The sequence below is a fragment of the Marmota marmota genome, unplaced genomic scaffold (assembly GCF_001458135.2).
Source record: "Marmota marmota marmota unplaced genomic scaffold, marMar, whole genome shotgun sequence".
NCBI lineage: Eukaryota > Metazoa > Chordata > Mammalia > Rodentia > Sciuridae > Marmota > Marmota marmota.
The window spans coordinates 4,985,091-5,006,670 of record NW_025999941.1 but is presented as its reverse complement, the minus strand read 5'-3'; the positions used below and the strand labels follow the sequence as shown (position 1 = coordinate 5,006,670).

Here is a 21,580-nt window from a genome sequence, read left to right as displayed (position 1 = left end):
AAGAATGAAATGACAGAGGAAGGTTTGTAATGGAGGGAGTCAAGCCATAGGTTGGGGAGCAGGGGTGGGGGTCAGGGTGAGGACGTGAACTGAGCAATCAGGGGTTTTCTAGTCCCACATGCCAGTCATTCAATTAAAAATGGCAGCCACAAAGGGCAAGAGGATGAGCCATGCTTCAGTGAATCGCTGAATTCATTTGGATTTCTTCAAAAGCAAATCCTGCAAGCTTTCCATGTGCAAGCTGTTTGTTTGAAAAGTGATACTAAGAGAGAAGGATGGAGGTGGGATGGGAAATGAAGAGACAACGAAGCTAATGAACTATGCGTTAATGAGCAGATTATCAATGGGGCTCAATCCCACAGGGGACCTGAGACACTGTATAGAACACACCTCAAAGGGACCCACCAAGGGCAACACAGCTGGAGAATTCACCCTCATTGACTGGCACTAACTCCCCAGAGTATCTGCCCTGCATGTTCACATTCCCAAGAAACACTGGCAAGCTCAGAGGCTAAGGAAACTGTAAACTTGGCCAGAACTAACTGCAGGTGACTCCACAGTGGGCCAGAGCACCAGTCCCTATGGTATATTAGAGTCAACTACAGATGCAATAGAATTAAAAAGAAATCACAGCTGCTTCATGAGAGAATTGATTGAGGAGTTTGGAAGTGGCCGAAGTTCAGAAGGATCTCGTTTCACACGACCAGACAAAACCCTCCATTTTCCCCGATGCATAATGAAACAGAAAAAGGGGAAATGTCAAAAGGAGAAGTGAGGATGTTGGAATGGGTGGAAGAAGAGAGACTTCTGACAAGGTAGTCGGTGCTAACAGCATCCCAGCTTTCCCGTCTCGAATCTCCCCAGGGGCCGGACTGAAGCCAGAGACAGAAATAAATTTTTCAGGAAGGAAAAGGAAGTGCTGTTGGAATGAACAGTCTCCAAAGCATTAGGGGTAATGAAATATTGGGAGAAAACCTGACTTCGAACGCGTAACCCTTTAGTAGACGCCTCTGTCCCACCGCCTCCGTGACCACAGTCTTCCCTCTACTCACATGGAAACCAGCCAAGAGAAACCATCTGAACACGATGCCCTTTGATGTTTTCATAGTCCGATTCTTCAACACACATCCTCACACAAGCAGGCACCAAGGATTCCAAAAAAGAAGCCCCGAATTTGTTTCAATTTTCTCAGCTGCTCTGTGACTCCGCCATGACCTCAGCAGGAAGATTTTTCCAGACGTGGGACAGAAAGTCCCAAAAGCATAGGGAAAGCATCGCTTCGGAGAATGTTTTGAGAATGGCTGAAGCACTGCACTGAGCACCTACCATCTTCTTATCCTCCTTCCCCACTCCCCACACAGAGGCCCTGCCTTGTCACAGGTAAGATTCCGCATGTACAGCAAAGAGCCTGCGCTGTGACAGGAGCTGTGAGGTGCTTGCTGGATGGACCTGAGCCAGACAAGTGGGAAAATCTAGGAAAGGATGAGAGCTGGGGGCTGGCTGAGCGGCCCCCTCCTCTCAGGCCTCCTAGGCTACAGGGAAGTGGGGAGCAAAGAGGCAGGTGACCAGCTCTGAGGCCTGGGCCTGGGCATAGGAACTTGGGCTCCAAATAGAAGCCTGCCTACTTGTCTTCAGGTTCAATCCCAGTGAGCTGTGAGTTGAGGGTGAGCCACAGGAGCTGGCTGGGTGTGGTGATTAAGGAGCCCTCCAGTCTGGATAAAAAAAAAATACAGAGTTTGAACTAAAGCGTGGGCTCCAAAAGAGAAGCTGCTGATGAGTTAGCTGTGCTGGAAGGAAGAAGTGGAAGTCAGACAGCTGGGTGGGGTCCGCAGTGTGACGAGGCCAGGTGCAGGGGAACTGAGATGAAAGGTCTCCTCTGGGAAGGCAGGCTGTGGGTGCTGTGGAGGGAAGGGAAGAAGAAGGGCCTGAAGCTCTCTATCCAGATTCCAAAATCTGGAGAAGGCTGCTCAGGCTGTGTCATAGGCTCAGGACTAATAACAGGGCACCTCTGGGCCAGCAGGAGGCAAAGTGCACACACAATGGCCGACAGGTATTGAAGCGTGAAGACCTCAGCAGTCCAGACACCTGCACCATGTGACATGGCCCCATGTGACTCTCCAACCTCCACAGGCCCTGAAGCGTTAAGTAGATGTCTCAGAATCACAGCCAGTGTGGGAGAGCCAGGTCTTGTAGATCCCAAGCCCTGGGCTCCTTCCCAGGTCCAATTAAGAGACCAACTTCATCAGGACACAGAAAGTGGGCACTAGTAGCCACAGGTAGGGACTTAGTAGCTGTGTTGGAATGAACAGTCTCCAAAGCATTAGGGGTAATGAGTCAAAGGCCTGAAAGAGTGGCAGAGTCACAGGGTCAGACTATCCTCTATCCTGAGGATATGAGGAGGGGAGGATATTGGCCGGGGAGGGAAAGAGCCTGCACATCAGAAAAGGCCCCCGAGTTTCAGGGATCCACACTGAGCTGGCTGCCAGGAAGGTCTACTGAACAAAATCCCTCACCAGAACTGTAATTGAGATCAGCAACTACAGCTTCTGGCTGGGAAGTCTCAGCAGATAGGAAAGCCAATGCTTGGAAGACTTAGAATAGGGATTTTGGTGACAGAACAATCAGAATTTGAGAGAACCTGTCTGGCCTCTTTGTTTCTCTTGTAGCAACAGAGACACTTGAGGCTCAGATGATCATTGCACAGCCTGGACTTCAAACCAATAAGAAATTCCCCTGGAACCAGGAAATAAAATTCAATGAGCAGGAAGAGAAATGCAGGAGGGCCTAACCACTGGACTGTGCCGCAGGGGTGGGGGCTGGGAGGGAGCCTGCCCCTGCTTCCAGATGGAGACCCTGTCTGAGCCGTCACTGCCTGGAGTCTTCTCCCCTAGGCCTCCTACATAGGAAATAAATTAAGCGAGAAGGAGGAGGAGGAGGAGGGGGGAGGAGGGAGACTCCCTCTGGATGTTTTTTAATTGTCTTGCTGTGATTGCCTATTTAAGCCCACCTGGCAGAACGAGGAGTAAAAACACTTCACCCTCCTTAGGGGGCCCCAGGAGAAAGGCAAGCCAAGAGATGAGAGTGGCAGGGAGGGGGCTGTGTGTGTGCTGGGGGTGACGGCTCACCTTGTTCTCAAGGAAGGAAACAAGATGCCCCAGGAAAAAGATAAGGAGGGTAGGCCAGGGGCCAGTGAGGGTCATGATCCTCAGGGACAGGGTCCTGGATATCCAGCTCTGGGGCTGGCCTGGCTGTGGTAAGAGACTTAGCTGCCTGGAAGGGACTTTCTGTATCCATGGAGTGAGCATCCTAGCCTTCTGTTATGTGATGAGGAATAACAGAGTTGACGTCCAGGGAGGAGTCAGAACAGCACTCTCAGGGTGACCACCCTCATGACGGTCTGCCCATCCCCCACAGGCCTCTGTGCCCACTAGTCACCCCAGTGTGTTATGACTGATAGAAAATCCAGAGGCTCATTTATTCCACCAGAAGATAAAATAAATAAATAAATAAAATTCTAAAAAATAATAGCGGGAGCCTAAATTACAGAGACCTGTAGCCTGGCCAGCTATTTGCATGGGGAGAGGCAGCTGTGCACCTGGAGAGATGGGGACAGGGAAGGCTTAGAGACCCCCCATAGCTGAAGTTCCCCTTCACCGTTGGGCTGATGCCTCCATTAACACCCATTAACCACCATCTCCCAGCATGATCTGGGTGACAGCAGAGAACAGGGTCTTGAGGGGGGAGGCAGGTCCAGATGCTTCAGGAGGAGGGGTTTCTGTGCATTCAGCTACGGGGAGTCTGGGGGAGGGAGGTGAGCAGCCACAGGGGAGCAGGAGGGCACTGGGCATCTGGGGAGGGTCCCAGGACAAGTCTTCCCAGTTAGTAATTCTCTGGTATTAAACACAGAGGCAGAAAGTCTAGGAGGAGTCTCTGAGGAAGGTGGATTGGGGAAGGCTAGGGTGTCAGCACACTCCCAAGGAAGCCTTCATATTAACCACTTTCTTTCTCAAACCAAGGTTCCATGAGAAGTGGAGGTCAAGAGCCAGGAGCATGGTGCCCGAGCCCAGGGGCAACAGTTCACATGGGTGAGTCCACAGCACTGAGAGGCTTTGAAGGTACATCTCACCCAACCTTTCCATAGGGAGTTGCTGTTCTTTCCCATGAGAAGGCAATTGCTGTGTTCAAGGCTACTGCCCAGCCACAAGGTGGCTGGAATGGACAGAAAGGCTGGACTCTCGACCATGATGCCACCTGCCTTGCCAACCCTCTCATAGTGCAGGGTTCCCCCAGAAGCTCATCCATCTTCTTGGGATCAGCACACACACCTTGCCCACCTCAATAGAAGACAGCTTTGGACACTAATTAGGAGGCATATGCCAGGTCTAAACACACTCTCAGCTGCTCTGAATGGGGAGTGTGGGGGGGGGGGACGGGAAGAAGTCTATCAATCCAGTGTGTGTGTGGTGGGGGAGAAACCAGGCAGAGGAAGAGCTCTACTCCAGTACATGTTTAAGAAGGATCCAGACCTTGATTAAATAATAGCCCTCTATATCCCAGAATCAAGGCAGCTCCAATCTCTCCCTCCAAGCAACTCTGCAAATAAGCCCCCAGAAATGAGCATCCTATAATTTTCCTTTCAAGACATACTAATGTAACAATGAAAATTATTTCACCTTGTTCTCCACTCTCCAAGCATAAAAATGTTCCTGATCATATGTAAGAGGCCGATTTCAAGAACAAGTAACTAAATAGTAACAATATTAACCAGGGATATGATCCAGAAAGTCCTAAACAAACAGCCCTCGGGAAGGCTTGGTGGTCTCTGGCTGTCAGTCTCAATACTCGTTCATCTTCCAAAGGCCCGAAGAGGCCCCACCACTGATGTTAAGTACCTTGCTGTCAGGAAGTGACTGGATGCTAGATTTCCTGGAGAAAGTAGAGAAGAGGGAACTCTGGGGAGAGAAATACAGGGAAACTTCACTCCCTGTCAACCAAGGGCTTCAGGAAATCTTGTCAGGAAAGACCAGAGAGACGTAATGGGGTGGTGGTGACCCAGCCCCACTGTGTTCACATACTAGGTCTGCCAGTTTCCCACCCTGGCAACTCATTTCCTCTGAAAACCCCAGATTACTCCACTGGCAACCAGGCAATGGTAATAGAGCTCACCCACATATGTCACAAGGCTGCCTGGAGAATTAAGAGGTCAGTCTATTAAAAGCATATTGGCACAGGGCCTAGTGCTTAGGAAGTATTAATACATGTTGGCTATTGTTGCTGTGCTGTTATGTGAAATCCTTAAGCCAATGTGCATGCTCTCCTGGCCCTTACAATGTGACTAGGAGGATTCACAGACTGCTGGCCTTTCCTCAATGGCGTATTCTACCACAGTGATACGTCAACCGTAGGAAGCCCCTGAAGGCTGGCTGTTTACATTGTCATGAGTTGAATCTCACACACACACACACACACACACACACAAACACACACACCCCCCGCACAAATTGCCCTCAACTGGTGTTTGTGATTTCTTGCTATAGGCAAACATTCAAGCAGTGGAGTGGAGGGTCTCAGTGGTTCCCAGCATACCAACACTCCCTATGCAAGGGCAGGGGATATAATACCTCACCATCTAGAATCCATTTAGAACCCACTTGGAACAACTGCAAGTCAATTTCACATGGCCCTGCTCACCCCCAAAGTCACAACTTCAGCAAGTAACTAGTCGTGCGGCCCAAATAACTAAGTTTCTAGTGTTTGATGGACTGCTGTGTCTATACTCTATCCCCATCTCTTCTCCCTAAAACGCCCTGGGGATGACTGAAAAGCTGTTCACCTCTCTGAAGTGGGTCAAAACTCGAGGGGCTTACATACTTACTCCTAGAGAGCAGCCCTGCATGTGTATCCGACGGGCCACCATCTGGTCCATCCAGTATAGGACTCATTCCCCGTGGGGAAAATTCTCCAGAGGATAAGCTGGGCTCCTCAATGAAAGGCAGGTCCCCTGTGTGGCCTGGGCCGGGCTCTGGGCTTCCGTCCATCCCTGAGGGAGCAACACACACGTCTGCAGCCCCTGGGTTCTCGTCCTCCAGTGATGGGTGGTCCCCATGTGCCTTTTTTACAGCTCTGGCATCTGTGGCACTGTTGGCTGTGGGTGTGAGAGGGCTGCCGCCAAGGGAGTGATACTGAGGAATGACGCCCACAAACTTCAGGCCCCGACTTGCAGCTTCCTGGACCTGGGAGGCCAACAAAACAAAAGCAAGAGCGTGAATGGGATGGTCTACGGAAGGATGCCTGCAGCACCCATGCACCTCACTGAGGCCTCTGAGCTACTTCACCGTGAACAGGAAGAATAGCAGAGGCCCCATGTCATCAAGGCAGGCAGTGCCTGCACCCTTTGCCCTGGCCTGTTGGGGACATGCAGACTTGGTGTGTTCACTACATTGCCCAATGGAAAAATGAAGCTTTGGGAAAGGGTTGGGATCACCTCTCCTTGAAATGATTATGGTCCCCATTTGTTTTGTTTTGTTGTTTTGTTTTAAACAGGTTCTAAAAGGATAAGCTCAAATAAACAGGATTTGGAAGAAGCTCATTTTGCTAACAATTTTTTAAGAATTTCTTTTTCTTATGACTCACCTACTTCCTGGCCATCAGGCTACCTCACAATACAGTGCATCTAGCTGGGTGCAGTGGCACACACCTGTAATCCCAGCAGCTCAGGAGGCTGAGGCAGGAGGATTATGAGTTCAATGCCAGACTCAGCAAGGACCTAAGCAACTTGGCGAGACTCTGTCTCTAAATAAAATACAAAAATGGGCTGGGGATGTGGCTCAGGGGTTAAGTGCCCCTGCGTTCAATCCCTGGCGCACACACACACAAAAAAAAAATTAAAATAAATACAATGCATCTTACAACCGCATAGTAATTACCAGATGGCATCTTATGACCCAAAGAGCTTCTTTTTTGAGACACTAGTTTTGTCAGGGAAGGTCAGAGGTGGGGAAAGTCACCCCTGTGAAGGCTCCATGGCACGCTCAGGCCTCAGGAAGCCAAGGAGCTCACAGTCTATACCTGGCCCACAGCTCCAGGTAGGCCCTAGGTTCTTGAAGGCCTCAGACAGCATAGGCAACAGGGAAGCTGTTCCTTCTTGCTTCATGTGCCCACAAGCTGGGACAAAGAAATCTACAAAGAGTCCTGTAATATTTGAACCCTCTCTTGCCCTAAAAAGTAGCCTCCAGCCATTGCACTTAGTAGTCAAAACTTTGAAAGAAAAACTGAAAGTGGTAGCCTAGTAAAATCAAGAAGAGCCAGGAGGTGGGCTTTAGGGGACTTTCCAGGCAAGGATGCTCAAGCCGAGTACGTCACCACTGCATAAGGAGGTAGAAACCCCAGGGCTGTCTAAGTCTTAGTCACCAACCTCTAAGTGGATGACCTCAGAAAATATTGAGTTCTCCACAGCAAACATCTACTGCCATTGAGAATGTGTAAGAAATGCCACATGGAGTTCCCTGCACCAAGGGGAAGCAAGCCTCACAGCTATGGAACACAGCACCCCAACGTGAAGTCAAGGGTCATTTCAGCTCCCCACTGCACGTTCTAGGAAAAATGTCTAGAGCAAGTGCAAATGCATGGTCCAATCTTTCTACAAATCCCAGCCTGTGCGAGACATATCAGTAACTATCATCTGCTGCAGGCACATACCATTTTACATTAAGTCATTTTGTTAAATTCTTCAATGACCATGCACGGCATCATAATCTCCATTGCAGATAAGGACACCGAGATTGAAATGAAAGTCATAAAGCAAGTAGTGAGAAGCCAGAGTTCAAAGCCATCCCTGGCTCCAGCCAAACTGGACTCAAGTTCAAAAGGAAACATCAAGCTATCAAATACATACGTGTCCACAGTCACGTCTGTGTCCACTCATGCACAGTCTTGGGCCAAATCAGTCTTCAAAAGTTTAAAAAACACCCCTTAAACTAATCCTTTCCATTCTGAAAATTTACTTTTCACTCACTAATCTGTGACATCCACCTATTTTAGAAAATTATCTCGGAAACTTTCTAAAAGAAAACACAGGAAACAAAAGCTTTCAAAGAAAAGTAGGGAGATGATTATACCAAGAACCTTACACTCAGGAAAGCTACTGCCGACGAAGCATAGCTCTGAGCTTCCTGGTGACAAAGGCAAAAAGGAAAGGCAATACATTTTTACAGTCCCCAGATGAAATGAGGGAACAACCTTGCACTAGCTCCTGAGACTACTGTCTCACCACACAGGAAACAGCTATGACTACTGAAGCATTTCTAGAAACTGGTCCCATTGAGGGTTCAACCACAGGCCAGTCTCAACAGGAGCTATGGTAGTGGCGATGGCATGGGGTCTGAAGGCTCTCAGAAAGGCTGGGCTTGGAGCTCGAGATGTGTCACTCACTGGTGCGGGGGACGACTACAGTGGGTTAAATAAGCTCTCCAGGTCTTAGTCTTCACATCCATAAAATGGGGAGGGTCGTGCTTCTCTTTTGCAGTGGCTCAGAATACCAGACATATGGTAAGCATGCTGAAGGGGCCCAGAGAAGGCACACGTGGCCATCATAATTGCTTGAGCCTCTCCCTTGATCAGTCCTGGGCATCTGCGGCCCTGTAGAGACTGCCCAGAGTCATCCATAGAGGAAAAGTTGAGGTTTTGGACACAGGGCATTTTCCTAGTCCCCTCCTTCCTCCTGGGGACTTGAAGAATCAGGGAGTCTTAGACACACAAGTCAGACCTCAGCCCTCTTACCCACAAACCCCACAGCTGTTTTCTTTTGCCATACTGTACTGCAAATTGATCCTTTAAGCCAGGAATTCTCAAGTGTCATATCCAGGGACCAGCAGCATCAGCATCCCCTGGGAACATGTTGACACTGCAGGCTCTCAGGCCCTCAGGCCCTCAGACCCACTGAATTGGCAGCTCTGAGGCAAAACCCAGTGAGTGACCTGCAGTTCACAAGTCTGCTGTGGGATCTCAGTGCAACCTAGTGTGCAAATCACTGCTTGGAACACACACACTTCACGAGGGCTGGAGCATTCTACTGTGTCCCCAGTGATAGAAGGATGTCCGGCAGATACATATCTGTTGAGTGCATGAATACATTAAATCATGAGTGAACAGGTATGTCTCCTAAACAAGATCCTTGGAGGCTGGATGGGGACAGGTTAAATTTTTCATCTCCAGAGTTCAACAAACATTAAGTCCCTGTACTGGTCCAGGCCAACACTCTGCTTAAGTACTGGGGAATCTTAACCCTCAAGACGGTCCAGCCAATTTCTGTAAGTATGTTTTAAAAATAAGGACACAAACACGGAGCAAGTAATGCTTGCACTATGTTATAACAAAAATAAAGATTCTAAGCTTTATAGACACAGTATTAATTTGACTCTGAAATGTACATACACAAATCACATCCAGAAACATTCACTAACATGAAGACATCAGTGTTCTTGAAGAGGAGGGAGATAGAAGTTACTTTTTTTTTTCCTATTTGTGGGTAATTTTTTTCAAAATTTATTAGCATTAGAATTGAAAAAAAAGTATATTTTAAAGATTACTCATATGGGTGATAAATGCAGTCATGGGTGTAAAGGTATTACAATAGTGACAATGACCAAAGAGACACTTTCTGCCTGAAAGGAGGTGGAGATAGCTCTGTCACAGAAGGCCAGGGCTGTGACAAGGTAACAAATAGGAAGAAGTGAGGAGGGTGGTAGAACTAGTACGTCCACCTCACCTCGAAGCATTCAAACCCTATTTGTTCTTCAAAATGCTGTGCTTGACAAAATCTATTTGGGGACCAAATCTGAAAGAGGCTTCGAAGGATGAATAAGAGTTCACCAGATACATGAAGGAAAGAAAGCAGGGAAATCCATGTAAGGGCAGGAGTTATCCTGGGTAAAACCTTGATGGTGTAACAGCCTGCTAAAGAAACTTCTAGAAGCATTTCTGGAACATGACATGAGAAGCCAGGAGTACCAAAAAAAAAAAAAAAAAAAAAAAAAAGAGGCTGGACTAGAAACGACCAGGACAGATCACATGCATTTTTTTGGATATCAAGTCAACAAAGGCTCTGAGCTAGCATACCCCCAGCTTTCTCACCACAGTAACTTGGAGAGTGGCTTCAAAGGGCAAAGCCAGATTTCTTTGAATACTCATCTAGTATTTTAACATCAATGCAGATTTCACATCCTATGCCATGGTACTGCCTGGTATCCAAACCTTTTACAATGATGTTATGGCTGAACGCTCCCTCCGTGCTGAACCTTCCCAAAAAAGCTAACAAGATGAAATATCTTTGCGTATAAATTTTTATCTGAACCTCTGTTTGCTTCCTTCGAGTGGATTCCTGAAAGTGGAATTAATAGGTCAAAGGATATTAACTTTTCAAAGGATTAGTACAGGCTGCCAAATTGTTTACCAGAAAGGAGGAGTATCCTTTTTAACTGAAGACTACATTTAGATTTTATTTAAAAAAAAAAAAAAAATCAATATTTGGCTAGCCCATAGGGGGCCTTGAGTCTTCTGGTTTTCTACCTTACCCGAGTATAGACACTTTCGTTTCTCTTTTTCATAATGTCGTTTGCATATGTAGCTAAATGGAATCCTGTCTGTTTTATTTATGTATAACCTTCTTTGGACAAGTCTCAAGTGCATAATAATGGCAGACACAAGTGGTGGTCACCAGGGTTAATCCTCAGCCACCAGCTCTCAGCTCAACTTCCCCCTTGGTTCACACAGGTGTGGCCACTTGTTAATTATTCCCAAATTTGGACTCCTAGCCCTCAGTTTCCTTGGAGGTTCAGACTTACATGGCCAGCAGTCACAGCTGGTCCACCATCAACCTTGTCTCCAACTCTGGAGTCACTTGATGCCTTCCTCCCCTTTCTCTAATCCTATGCATTCATCCACCACAGTCCACCAGATTCACCTCCAGCTGTTTCTGTAATCCTGCCCCATTCTCTACACACCCAAGGTCACTTTACTTCAGGCCCTCATCATCTGCAGCTGGACTTCACCATGACTCCACTAGTGTCTTCATGAGCCTGGAATCAATTAGTATGGAAGGGAAAATCATGACTAGTCAGGTCACTTAGCTGTGGAGTTCCCAGAGACTATCCCATGCATGACCACAACTGTTATCAGTGAAACTCACTATAACACTAGGCAACTCTTCCATAAAGAACTTTCAACATGCATTTATGTTAGGCCTCAAAACACTAACTTACAGAAGAGAGAAGTGGTCAAGAGATTATATGACTAGTTGAACTTCACAGAGCTAACCAAAGGCATTCCCTGGATTTGACTCCAAGTATACAAGGCCCTACCTGATGCTCCTTCAACAATACTCTTTCCAAATGGATTAATCCACCAATTAGGTTATAACCCTCATAATCTAATCTTTGTGTAATGCAGCTTTGGCTGAGGTGCCCACTTGCATACCACTATAAACTGAAAAATACTCTCATTCCTGTTGCCTTCTTAAACCCAGCCTGCCCCGAATGCTTAAAGGAGTAACAATTGCTGGTTCAGGCACCAAGAGTTAAATATAACCATTTTAACTGATCCAAAACTTTATTCAGTTACTCTATATTGTGTAAGGATAGTTTCATGATAATCTGGGATAATGTTACGAAAAAGATTTCTTTTAAAAATTTAGTTAAATAAGAAGTCTTAACTCCATAAAAATTATATCTTTGGTTATTTATCTAAGGGATCATTTTTATTAAAAAACAACATGACAGTGAATAACCCCAGGAAAATCTAAGATGGACTATGTGTTGGTCAGCTTTGCATCACGGTTGCCAATTCACATGACAAGAAAAACTTGGGGGAGAAAAAGTTTATTTTGGCTCACAATTTCAAAGGTTCAGTCCATGATTGGCCCACTCCATTGCCTTGGCCCTGAGGAAGGCAGAACATCATGGAGGAAGGGTGTGGCAGGGGAAAGCAGCTTAGGACACAACAGCCAGGAGGCAGAGAAAGCTTAAGTGAAAGAAGTCAGAAATAACAGAGTCCCTGAGGGCTTATGCCCAGGAACCTATTTCCTCCAGCCTTACCCTAGCCCTTTACAATCACCACCCACTGATCTACCAAATGGATTAATCCACCAATTAGGTTATAACCCTCATAATCTAATCATCTCATCTCTAAACACTCCTGCATTCTCTCACACAAGTGTTTTTGGGAGACATTGCACATCCAAACCATAACAGGAAGGTCACTCTAGCCCAGATAAAGGAAGCTTCTCCCATCACGTTTGATGAACAGCTGCCATACATTTCTAAGTTCCATCTGAATGACAAACTTAATGAAATCCCTGTTATTAATGACCTAATTAATGCCCCTAAACAGAAACTTGCTTTTTTTTTTTAATACTATAGAGCTGTGCTATCCATGATAGCTACTGGCCACAAGTGGTTATTTACATTTAGATTAATTATAATTAAAGAAAATAAAAAATTCAATTCCTCACATTAGTCACATTTCCAGTGCTCAGTAGCCACCTGTGACTAGTGACTATCCTATCCTATTGGACAATGCAAACATTGAGCATTTCCATCACAGAAAGTTCTAGTGGACAGTGCTGCTGTAGGGCATAAGTCATATAAAATATTAAATAACAGAACTGGAGTTTTTGACAATAATTTTGGATATAACACAGGGTGAAAAAACAAGACTCACACATGCATACATCCCCAATATACCCTACGCTGGACTACTGTCCACCCTGACTCTCACTCATGGCCACAGTTGGGGAACCATGACATTTGAAGGGAGCCCACAAACAGACATGTACTGTATGCCAAGGACAGCCACAAAGATGCTGTTCAGAGCTACACGGTTAAACATGAGCATTTACAGTGAATATTTTATCATACCCACTCAGCCCTTCCCATCTTTTGTCACCTAAACTCTTGTACAGATTTTTGAAAAGGAAGACTCAAAAATAACACAGGTTTTAGCTCACATCCGAAGCTGTCTTTAGTTCTCATGTGTTAACATTTTGCTTCAGGAATTGAAAGCCTTGCCAGGCATTTCTGGGTGTTCAGCTTTGTTAGAGGGCCATAAGGAAAGATCATATAGACCTTGAGGGATAGTTCTCTCTGTGACTGCTTATTCTTAGAATGAACCCTTGACAGGAGCCTGAAGACCTAAAGCTTTGAACCTCGCTTGGCCACTCACTAGTTAGGCCACTGGTCAGCTGATTCGTCTGGGCCTCAGTTCCTAATATTCATTCTTTCATTCCATTAAACTTACCTAATACTTACTGCTGGGTTATAGAGTAACAGACAGCAGTGAGCTGGGGAAATGAGCACTTTTTCTGCCATCTTGGATTTCATGATTTGATTTAACTCAAGAGGTAATTCAGACTTTGAAGAGTTAACTTGTTCCATTTTTCTCAAATATTTATACTCAGTTTCAAGGTCCTCTGCCTGTCCTCAGATCCCTAGCAGGGCTGGGGTAGGAGAGACAAGGCATCCTTTTATTCTCCTCCTCTGCTATGAAGGGTGATTTGGTAGAAAGATTGAAAAATGCTGTAAGAACACCAAAATTAAAATCCCCCTAAAAAACAAAAGTAGACACTAGAGTTCTAGTGGATCTATAAAATGGATTTGTCCTTTGGTAGCTCTGTTCAGAATAGACATTTCTGACAAAAGGAGTTTTAAGTATCTGCATTATCTCTGTTAGTTGACTCATTTTTTTTCACTTCAATTGGTCTTTAATTTCACAACTCATGGAAAATGGAATACATGGGGGTTTGAAGGCAATAGGACTGAGTGAGTGTTGTTGAAGTACTATTACCCAAATATCATCAATTAGCTTTTAGTGCCTCCCCCAAGCCAACCTACCGGAAGACCCAACCTCATGTTAAAAGTCAAAATGAAAATTAACAAAGGGAGTTGAAGAAGGAAAGGCCTTCCTATGAGGAACAGGTGGCCAGCAAGACAAGGCCAGAGGTGGATTCAGGAAGACCTGAATGTGCATTCCCAATTGTCATAAGGAAACTTTCTCCAAGTTTTACCCTTATCTCTTTGTTGGCATCTTTCTTTCTTATCTAGGACCATTTTCCTATACATAGCAGAAAACAGGACCATCGCCAACATCTAAGTTTTTTACTAACAGCTTAGCAACTAGAGAGAAGAAGTCTAATTTCCTGGTTACCCATAGTAAAAGATCCCAGGGAAGGACTCTGATTGGTTTAGCTTATATCAGGTATCCATTTCTGGGCCAATCAGCTCTGACCAGGGTGTAAGGTGTTTCACAAGGAAATCATACAGCCCTACTGTAGGAACAAAGAAGCTCTCAGATGAAGAATTATTTCAGGACAGACAAAATACTTAACTACCTCTCATGTATATACATCATCTGATACAAAGTAAAATTTGAAATTGCTCATGACATACAAATACTAAAATGATGAAAATATCACGCAAATGTCACATAAGGCAACTGATATTTACAGCAAACAAACTAAGTAAGCAGCCATGCATGGTGGCACATGCCTGTAATCCCAGCAGCTCTGGAGGCTGAGGCAGGAGGATCTCAAATTCAAAGCCAACCTTAGCAACAGTGAGGCACTAAGCAACTCGGTGAGACCCTGTCTCTAAATATAAAATAGGACTGGGGATGTGGTTCAGTGGTAGTACCCCTGAGTATCCCCCAAAAAAATACCCCAAAATGTACCCAATCCCAAGTACCCACCCCAAAAAACAAAAACTAGGTAAGTATGATGGTCAATCTGAACTGTCAACTTGATTGGATTAAGAAATGTTAAGAATTAAGAGGATTATGGGAGTGTCAAATGAGGGTGTGTCTAGGAATAATTGGCATGTGGGATAGCCAACTGAAACAGAGACCCTCCCTAAGTGTGGGCAGCACTGGGCTAATAGGATGATGGCTTGGATGGAATAACAGTTGGAAGAACAAGGACGCAGCAGCAGATTCAAGCTCGATTCTTCTTGAACAGGTTCTTGTTTGCTGCTGTGATCCGTGGAGGATATTGGACTCTGCCAGTGATCCCCAGAAGCCTTTGGTCTCAGACTAGGGTAACACCGTTGATCCCTCTTGTTCTGAGGTTCCAGCCTCTTGGACTGTGTAGCTACTGGTTCTTCCGGCTCCCCAGCCTGCAGACAGCTATTGTGGACTATCCAGCTTCTGGTTGTGTGAGCCAAAGTAATAAGTCCCCTTTTTATAGTTATATTTCCTGTTGATTCTGTGCCTCTAGAGAGCCCTGACTAATATAATAAGCAACTTTATATCCATTAAAACAATGTTGATATATTATGATCAAAACAGTTTATCAGTGCCTTAGATAATTCAACTGCATAGATCTGGCCTTTATCTACTTCACAAAGGATACCTCTGCATACCTCCCTCAGGCTGTTCACTATTGTTCATTACTTTCTGGAATGACCATCCAATCTCCAACTATTCCACTCCACAGAGGAAGTTGCCCTGATAGATGGACAGCCAGACCAGGAGGGGCACCATGCAGAGCCAATATGCTAGAGCCCACAGGAGTCACCTCTGGCTAATTTTCATTGGCTCAGCAAATCCTAATCTCCCTCAAGGTACAACCCTCTACAGAATTTAGCTTTGTGTCGTTTCCTGTCCTTAGACCAGAACAATGGAGCTAAATAAAGACCTCAGCCCAAAAGAACCACATCCCCCAGGTAGGAGCACTGAGGGTAAGAGTTGGCAGGAGAATCTGCCACCTACGCCAGAGATATAAGCCCCTTGGTCTTCTATTAAATTCTAGTGCATACCCACAGGGGGGGGAAAAAAAAACGGAACAAACATTCCCTCAAAACATTTTGTTAGCAAAGCACTTAAAGAGACTTTCATCAGCTTTCCACAGGAGTCAAGAACGCGTGCCAGACTTCAGCTTGTTAGTTTTGAGGCTGCCTCCATCCATGGCTGGTAAAATAACCATACCTCGGGTGGAATCTGTGAGTGCAGAAATGGATTGGGGAAAGAATCCCCATAAAGTCTAAAGCTAGCAGAAGCAAAAAGGTGAGAAAATATCAGAAATTCTCTAAGGAAGAGCCAACATTCCGTGGGCCTGCACTGAAATCCGTAATCCCAAGAGTTAATGTTTACTGAGAGCTTACTGTGTGCCCAACACCGTTTCAAAGACTTTACATGGATTAAGTTATTCAGTTCTTATAATAATAGTAGGTTTTCCTTTTTAACCCCCATGTTACTGATTAGAAAACTGAGGCACAGAGAGGCTGGGCAATTTGCCCAAGGTCATATACCCAGTAAAGGGCAAGTAGCCAGGTAGTCTGGCTACAGAGCTCACATTACCGTCTGTCACGATGCTTAGCATTTGCATTCATTACAACATATCCTTTACTCTAATATATACTGTCAAATACCAGGGCGAGATCTTAAGAGTCTTGAATATTCAGTCTGGACTTTTTATCCAATGAGATGTGTTAGTCAGCTTTTTCACTGCTCTGACCAAAAGGCCTGACAAGAACAATTTTAGAGGAGGAAAAGTTTAATTGTTGCTCATAGTTTCAGAGATCTCAGTCCACAGACAGCTGGCTCCAATGCTCTAGGTAAGAGATGAGGCAGAACATCATGGCCAAAGACTGTGCCAGAGGAAAGATGGCACCAGGAAGCAGAGAGAGCACTCTGGTCCCAACAGGAACAAATATATACTCCCAAAGACATGCCCCATTGACCCAACTCCTCCAGCCACATCCTACTGCCTACAGTTACCACTCAGTTAATCCCTATCAGAGGATTCGGTTTAGACTCTCATAGATCAATCCTTTCATCTCCAATCCTTCTTGCATTGTCTCACACAGGAGCTGTTGGGGGACACCCAATATCAAACCATAAAAGATACTACCATGGTTTTTGAGCAGCAGTGACATAATCAGACTGGACTAAGGAAAATTAATCTTCCCACCAGGATGCAGTATGGATGGAGGCCGGGGTTGGTAAGAGAGGAAAGGGGACAGGAAGCAAAGATTAGTTGGGGGCCCTACAGTCACTTCGGAGTCCCTGGGAGAGGTCGTAAGAGCTTTTTTTTTTTTTTCCTATAGGAAAGAATGTGAGAAGCAGAAGGTGATCCAAAGGAGAGACAGTAGTCTGTTGACTAAAATGTGACACATCACTGGACTCAAAGGACTTTTTAAAGCAAAAAGTGTAGCAATTAATAATTATGCTAGGATGAATGGCATGAACAGCATGAACTGAGACTGTCCAAGCACACCGTTACCTAGTTAAACCCCAGCAGGGAAGACCCAGAAAGCTGCTTAAAAGATGAGAAAGAGCAGTCATCTACTCTTTCTTATCCTTCTCTGACCAGCACTCGATCTACTTCTTCCAACAAGGTCCTGCTCTGACATCCTTGGCTCTCTACCTGGCCTATCCCACAGATGTCAATCCACAGCAGTTCACCTGGGCTGCAAGGAAGGCTCAAGGTCATTCATCCAGCCAGACTGGCCTATAATTTCTCCACTCATTCCTACCCAGCTCTCTCAGAGCCCCTCTCCCTGCTCTTCAGCCCCATTTCCACTCCTCCATTTTCCCCTCATTTTCCAGAAATGACCCAAGATGAAATCAGGCCAGTTGCTGAGAACCTCAGGCCCCATGACCTGTTCTTGCCACCTCTAAGCACAGCACTCCTCTCTCTGCCCCCACATCAATGGGGTCTGGCCAAGGCAAAACCTGAGCCATGGAGGTCACATTCTTTGCCCAATTGGAGGACCTGATTCCACTTCTCTGTTATAGCCTCAACCTCTCCCTTTCTACTGGCTCTTCCCATCTAGCACACAGTAAAATTCAAGCCATCTTAAAAAAAAAAAAAGTGGGGTGGGGGGAACCAAGCAGCAGGAAGTAAGCTTCCTGCCCTGCACCCTACCTCACTGACTCACCCCCACTTCCTGCCATCCCCTGGACCACACTGCTGAACTCCTCAGGCCCTTTCAGTCCTTGCCACCATCCTCTCTTGGATGCACCAAAAGGTTGAGATTCCCTCCCCATGAAAATGCTCGGCCTGGCCCTGCTGCCACCCCTCTGCTGGTTTTGCTTGCTGACAGTCCTCTCAGCAGCTAGGCTGGTCTCTGGAAGGGGTTTATCAGTGTGGCTTGTTTCAAACTCTAATAGAGTCCCAGCTTCTGCCCCTAGCCTACAGCACCCAACACTCCCCTCACGTCCCCCATTCCCCATTGGGCTGGGGCTTGCCCACCTCTGAGGCCATATCCTATGCCTCTTTACTCCTTGCCACTTTCACAAGACTTCCCCCCCACTTAAAACCAGCAGGGGCTGCAGCCTGTGCAGATCCCTATTTGGGATGCTGCTTCCCTCAGTCTTCCAGTGACTTATTTCTTGAGGGTCCCAAAAGGACAGGGACCTTGTCTGTTTCATTCTGTGCTATGTCCCTAGCACCTGGAACTATTCCTGGTACTTAGGATGTAGGCAAAGAACATTTATTTAAGGAATGAATAGACTTTGTTTTCTGTTTTTGTTTTTGGTACCAGGAATTGAACCCAGAGGCTTTTAACTACTGAGCCACATCCCAAGGCTTTTTTTTTTTTTTTTTTTTTTTTTTTTTTTTTTTTTTTTTTTTAATATTTTGAGACAGGGTCTCACGGCCTTGCTAAATTGCTGAGGCTGGTCTTGAACTTGCAATCCTCCTGCTTTAGCCTTCCAAGCTGCTGGGATTACAAGCATATCCATTATATTTTAAGCATCTGGGGCCACTCCCAAATGGATACGTTTTTCAGTCTACAATTACAGGAACTATCCATCGGAGGCCAATCACGTTTTAAAATTACATTCATCTGAGGTTCTGAAAACCTGCACATCGTTTCTCTTCCTACAATCTTAAGGGCAAAGAAAACTGAGGCCTAGAGAAATTAAGGGAGTTGTAGGTCCAGGGGTACATTTCAGAAAGCATCACCATTAAAGTGTGATTATTTGCAGCCCTTCTGTCTCTTAACAAATCAAGTCAATCTTCCTCTCAGGACAAAGAAAAGAGGCAGCAATACAAATCTGTTAACATTAATACTTCTCATCAAGGTAAAAAATGCCTCAAAACCAGACTACCCAAGACCAGGCAATGTATTTCCTTAGGGAAAAAAAAAACCCAGCCCTCCCCAACCAATCAACCCTACAGCTGCTGAGTTGACAACCCAAGTTTACACTTTGGTAATACCAGTGACCCTGGAATTACAAGTGTGGGGCTCAGAATCTCAAGGGCTTATTAGAACTCCTGGGAATGTTCTGGAAAGTTAGCTTTAGAGTCCTCATGGAACTCAAATCTCAGCACCACAGTTAAATGATTAAGGCAAAAGAACATAAGTTTTAAAGAATTTAACCAGGAACAGATGTTTCCCTTCACACCATGTTGCTTTAACATCCAGTATTCCGACTCTGCCCCCCCCCCCACTCCCTGATTTACATAGGCTTCCAAAACATTAATGAAAGGCATTTTAACAAAATGTTGAGATGGTGTGGTCGAACGTTGCTATCCTAGTTTTAACCCTTGATTTAAAAACCTTGTTCTATTCCCATGACTCCAGACCAACAAAAATATAACAAGGTCCTAATGGCATTTGAAACTCCCGTGGTAAACAAAGCAGTTAAACTAAGTACTTGGGGATGGTTTTCATTACAACGTGCTAAAGAAATGAATGTTTTATTGTTCTTTTGTAAATACCCTGGAGAACCCTGGGATGGTTTTTCTGGAAGATGGAAATGATTTGAGTTTCAGAACTCACGAAGATATGTGATCCCTTTGAGTAACAATATGTTCTGGAAGGGGGGAAGGGGAGAATTTTGAGAAGTATACAGTTAAAAACTATTTTCAGTACTCAATAACCCTTACATTTCATACTCTGCTCAGTTCTTGTTTATCACAAGTTACAAATGTGCATAGCATGAATTAGCAATAATGCTTTATTCTGATTTCTTGCCTTTTTTTTAAAATTTTATATTCTCAAAGTTCTCTCCTAGAAGAATGAACTGAAAATGAACACTGAGCATCTAAAATCATGTATTTGCATTTTCCAAAGATGGCCATGACAATACCCCTCATCTCACATGGTCATGCAAGAACCTTGCCATGCCCCCACCAAGAGGTAGAGTCTATGTTCCCTCTACTTGAACAGGTATGGATCTTTATGATAAAAGGTGAGAAAGGATACTATGACTTTTGAGGGCTGGTCATAAAAATCCCATGAGCTTCAACTTTGTTCTCTTGGGATACTGCTCTTAGAGAACCCAGCCATCATGTTCTGAGGACACCCAAGCAGGTGGAGGAGAGGCCCATGGCCAGTAACAACCATTTAGCCATATGGGGCGCCATCTTGAAAGTGGATCCTCCAATCACCAACAGGCCACCCATTTGGTACCATGTGGAGTAGAGATTATTATTTCTGCCCAGTCCCGCCCAAATTGCAAACTTTTTAAACAAAATAAATGACTGCTGTTGTTTTAAACCAACAGATTTTGGGATGGTTTGTTACACAGCAATAGACTCTCTAGAAATACAAAAACACTAATTCATACCCACAGGCAATACCAAACTGCAGTGATTTGTTAAAGTGTAAAATCCACAATTCCCTATGTTGCAGCTAGCAGCACCTTCAAATATGCAGAAACGTAAACAAACACAAAAGCTCCCAAGAAGTGGGCCTTCCAGGACTTGCTTTAATGAAGAGGTAAGAGCAGTTTGTAATTAGCCTCTCAGTTTGTGATGCTGCATCCAAATTGCTGGAATGAGCAGGTACTGCTAGGTAAATAAACAATGTCCCTGCAACGTGGCTTACATTATTAATCTGCTTAGCAAACCTGTAGGCAAACTTGGGCTCAGTTCTTGTTTATCACAAGTTACAAATGTGCAGAGCATGAATTAGTGATGATGTTTTACTATTCAAGAGTGACAGAGTGATGCCCATGTTCCAGGCACAACTAGAGTCTGAAAGGGTCACAGAGATATTGTGCTTGAAGCTTAGGAAAAATTCCATCTGTGTTGTTCTGTAGGTATCATAAAGAGAAGCTTCCCTCACCCTCTGGGGAGTGGCTCAGAAGTTAGAGAAGCAACTGCAGCTCATTCAGAATGAGAAGTCATTGAAAATAAACTATCTACACCAACTGAATGATGAATAGTTCCATCAAAAAAACATTTCCACCAGGAATATATTTAAACGTTTTCTTTTAAAATTTCCTATCTCTTCAGGCATTTTGTTCTTCTGACATCTACTCCCTGATCCTCTATATCACAACCTTTTAAAAAATTTAACTGCTTTCAGCCCAATAACTCCATAACTTCTACCAACAATACCGTGATCATCTAAATCGATAACATCCCTATCTCCCTTCTCCCTCAGGTACCTTTCCAACCTAGGAGAGATGCATTGGGCTAACCGATGGAAGATGTAGAATGAGAGAAGTAATGAGATGGGAAACCTTGGTTTAATTCTGTTTTCTGTTATTGTTTAGTCAAATATTAATAATTTATCATTCAAATACTTGGGCTTTTTATCAACATACATATCTTGGGTTATATCTACATATTATAGCATCA

General features: G+C 44.9%; 1 protein-coding gene and 1 long non-coding RNA gene across 2 annotated transcripts in view; one reads left to right on the top strand and one right to left on the bottom strand.

Annotated features, from left to right (window-relative positions):
* The window catches only part of Rftn1 (raftlin, lipid raft linker 1), a 196,834-nt gene that overhangs the window by 50,623 nt on the left and 124,631 nt on the right, over positions 1–21,580 (bottom strand). The window contains exon 5 of the mRNA XM_015494369.2: positions 5,876–6,233. Coding sequence (XP_015349855.1) covers positions 5,876–6,233 — 358 coding nt within the window. The remainder of the gene's footprint in view (positions 1–5,875; positions 6,234–21,580) is intronic.
* LOC125616246 lies at positions 717–6,589 on the top strand. The gene is made up of 3 exons (XR_007346853.1): positions 717–1,380; positions 4,017–4,085; positions 6,122–6,589. It is a non-coding gene; the product is annotated as an uncharacterized LOC125616246 (long non-coding RNA).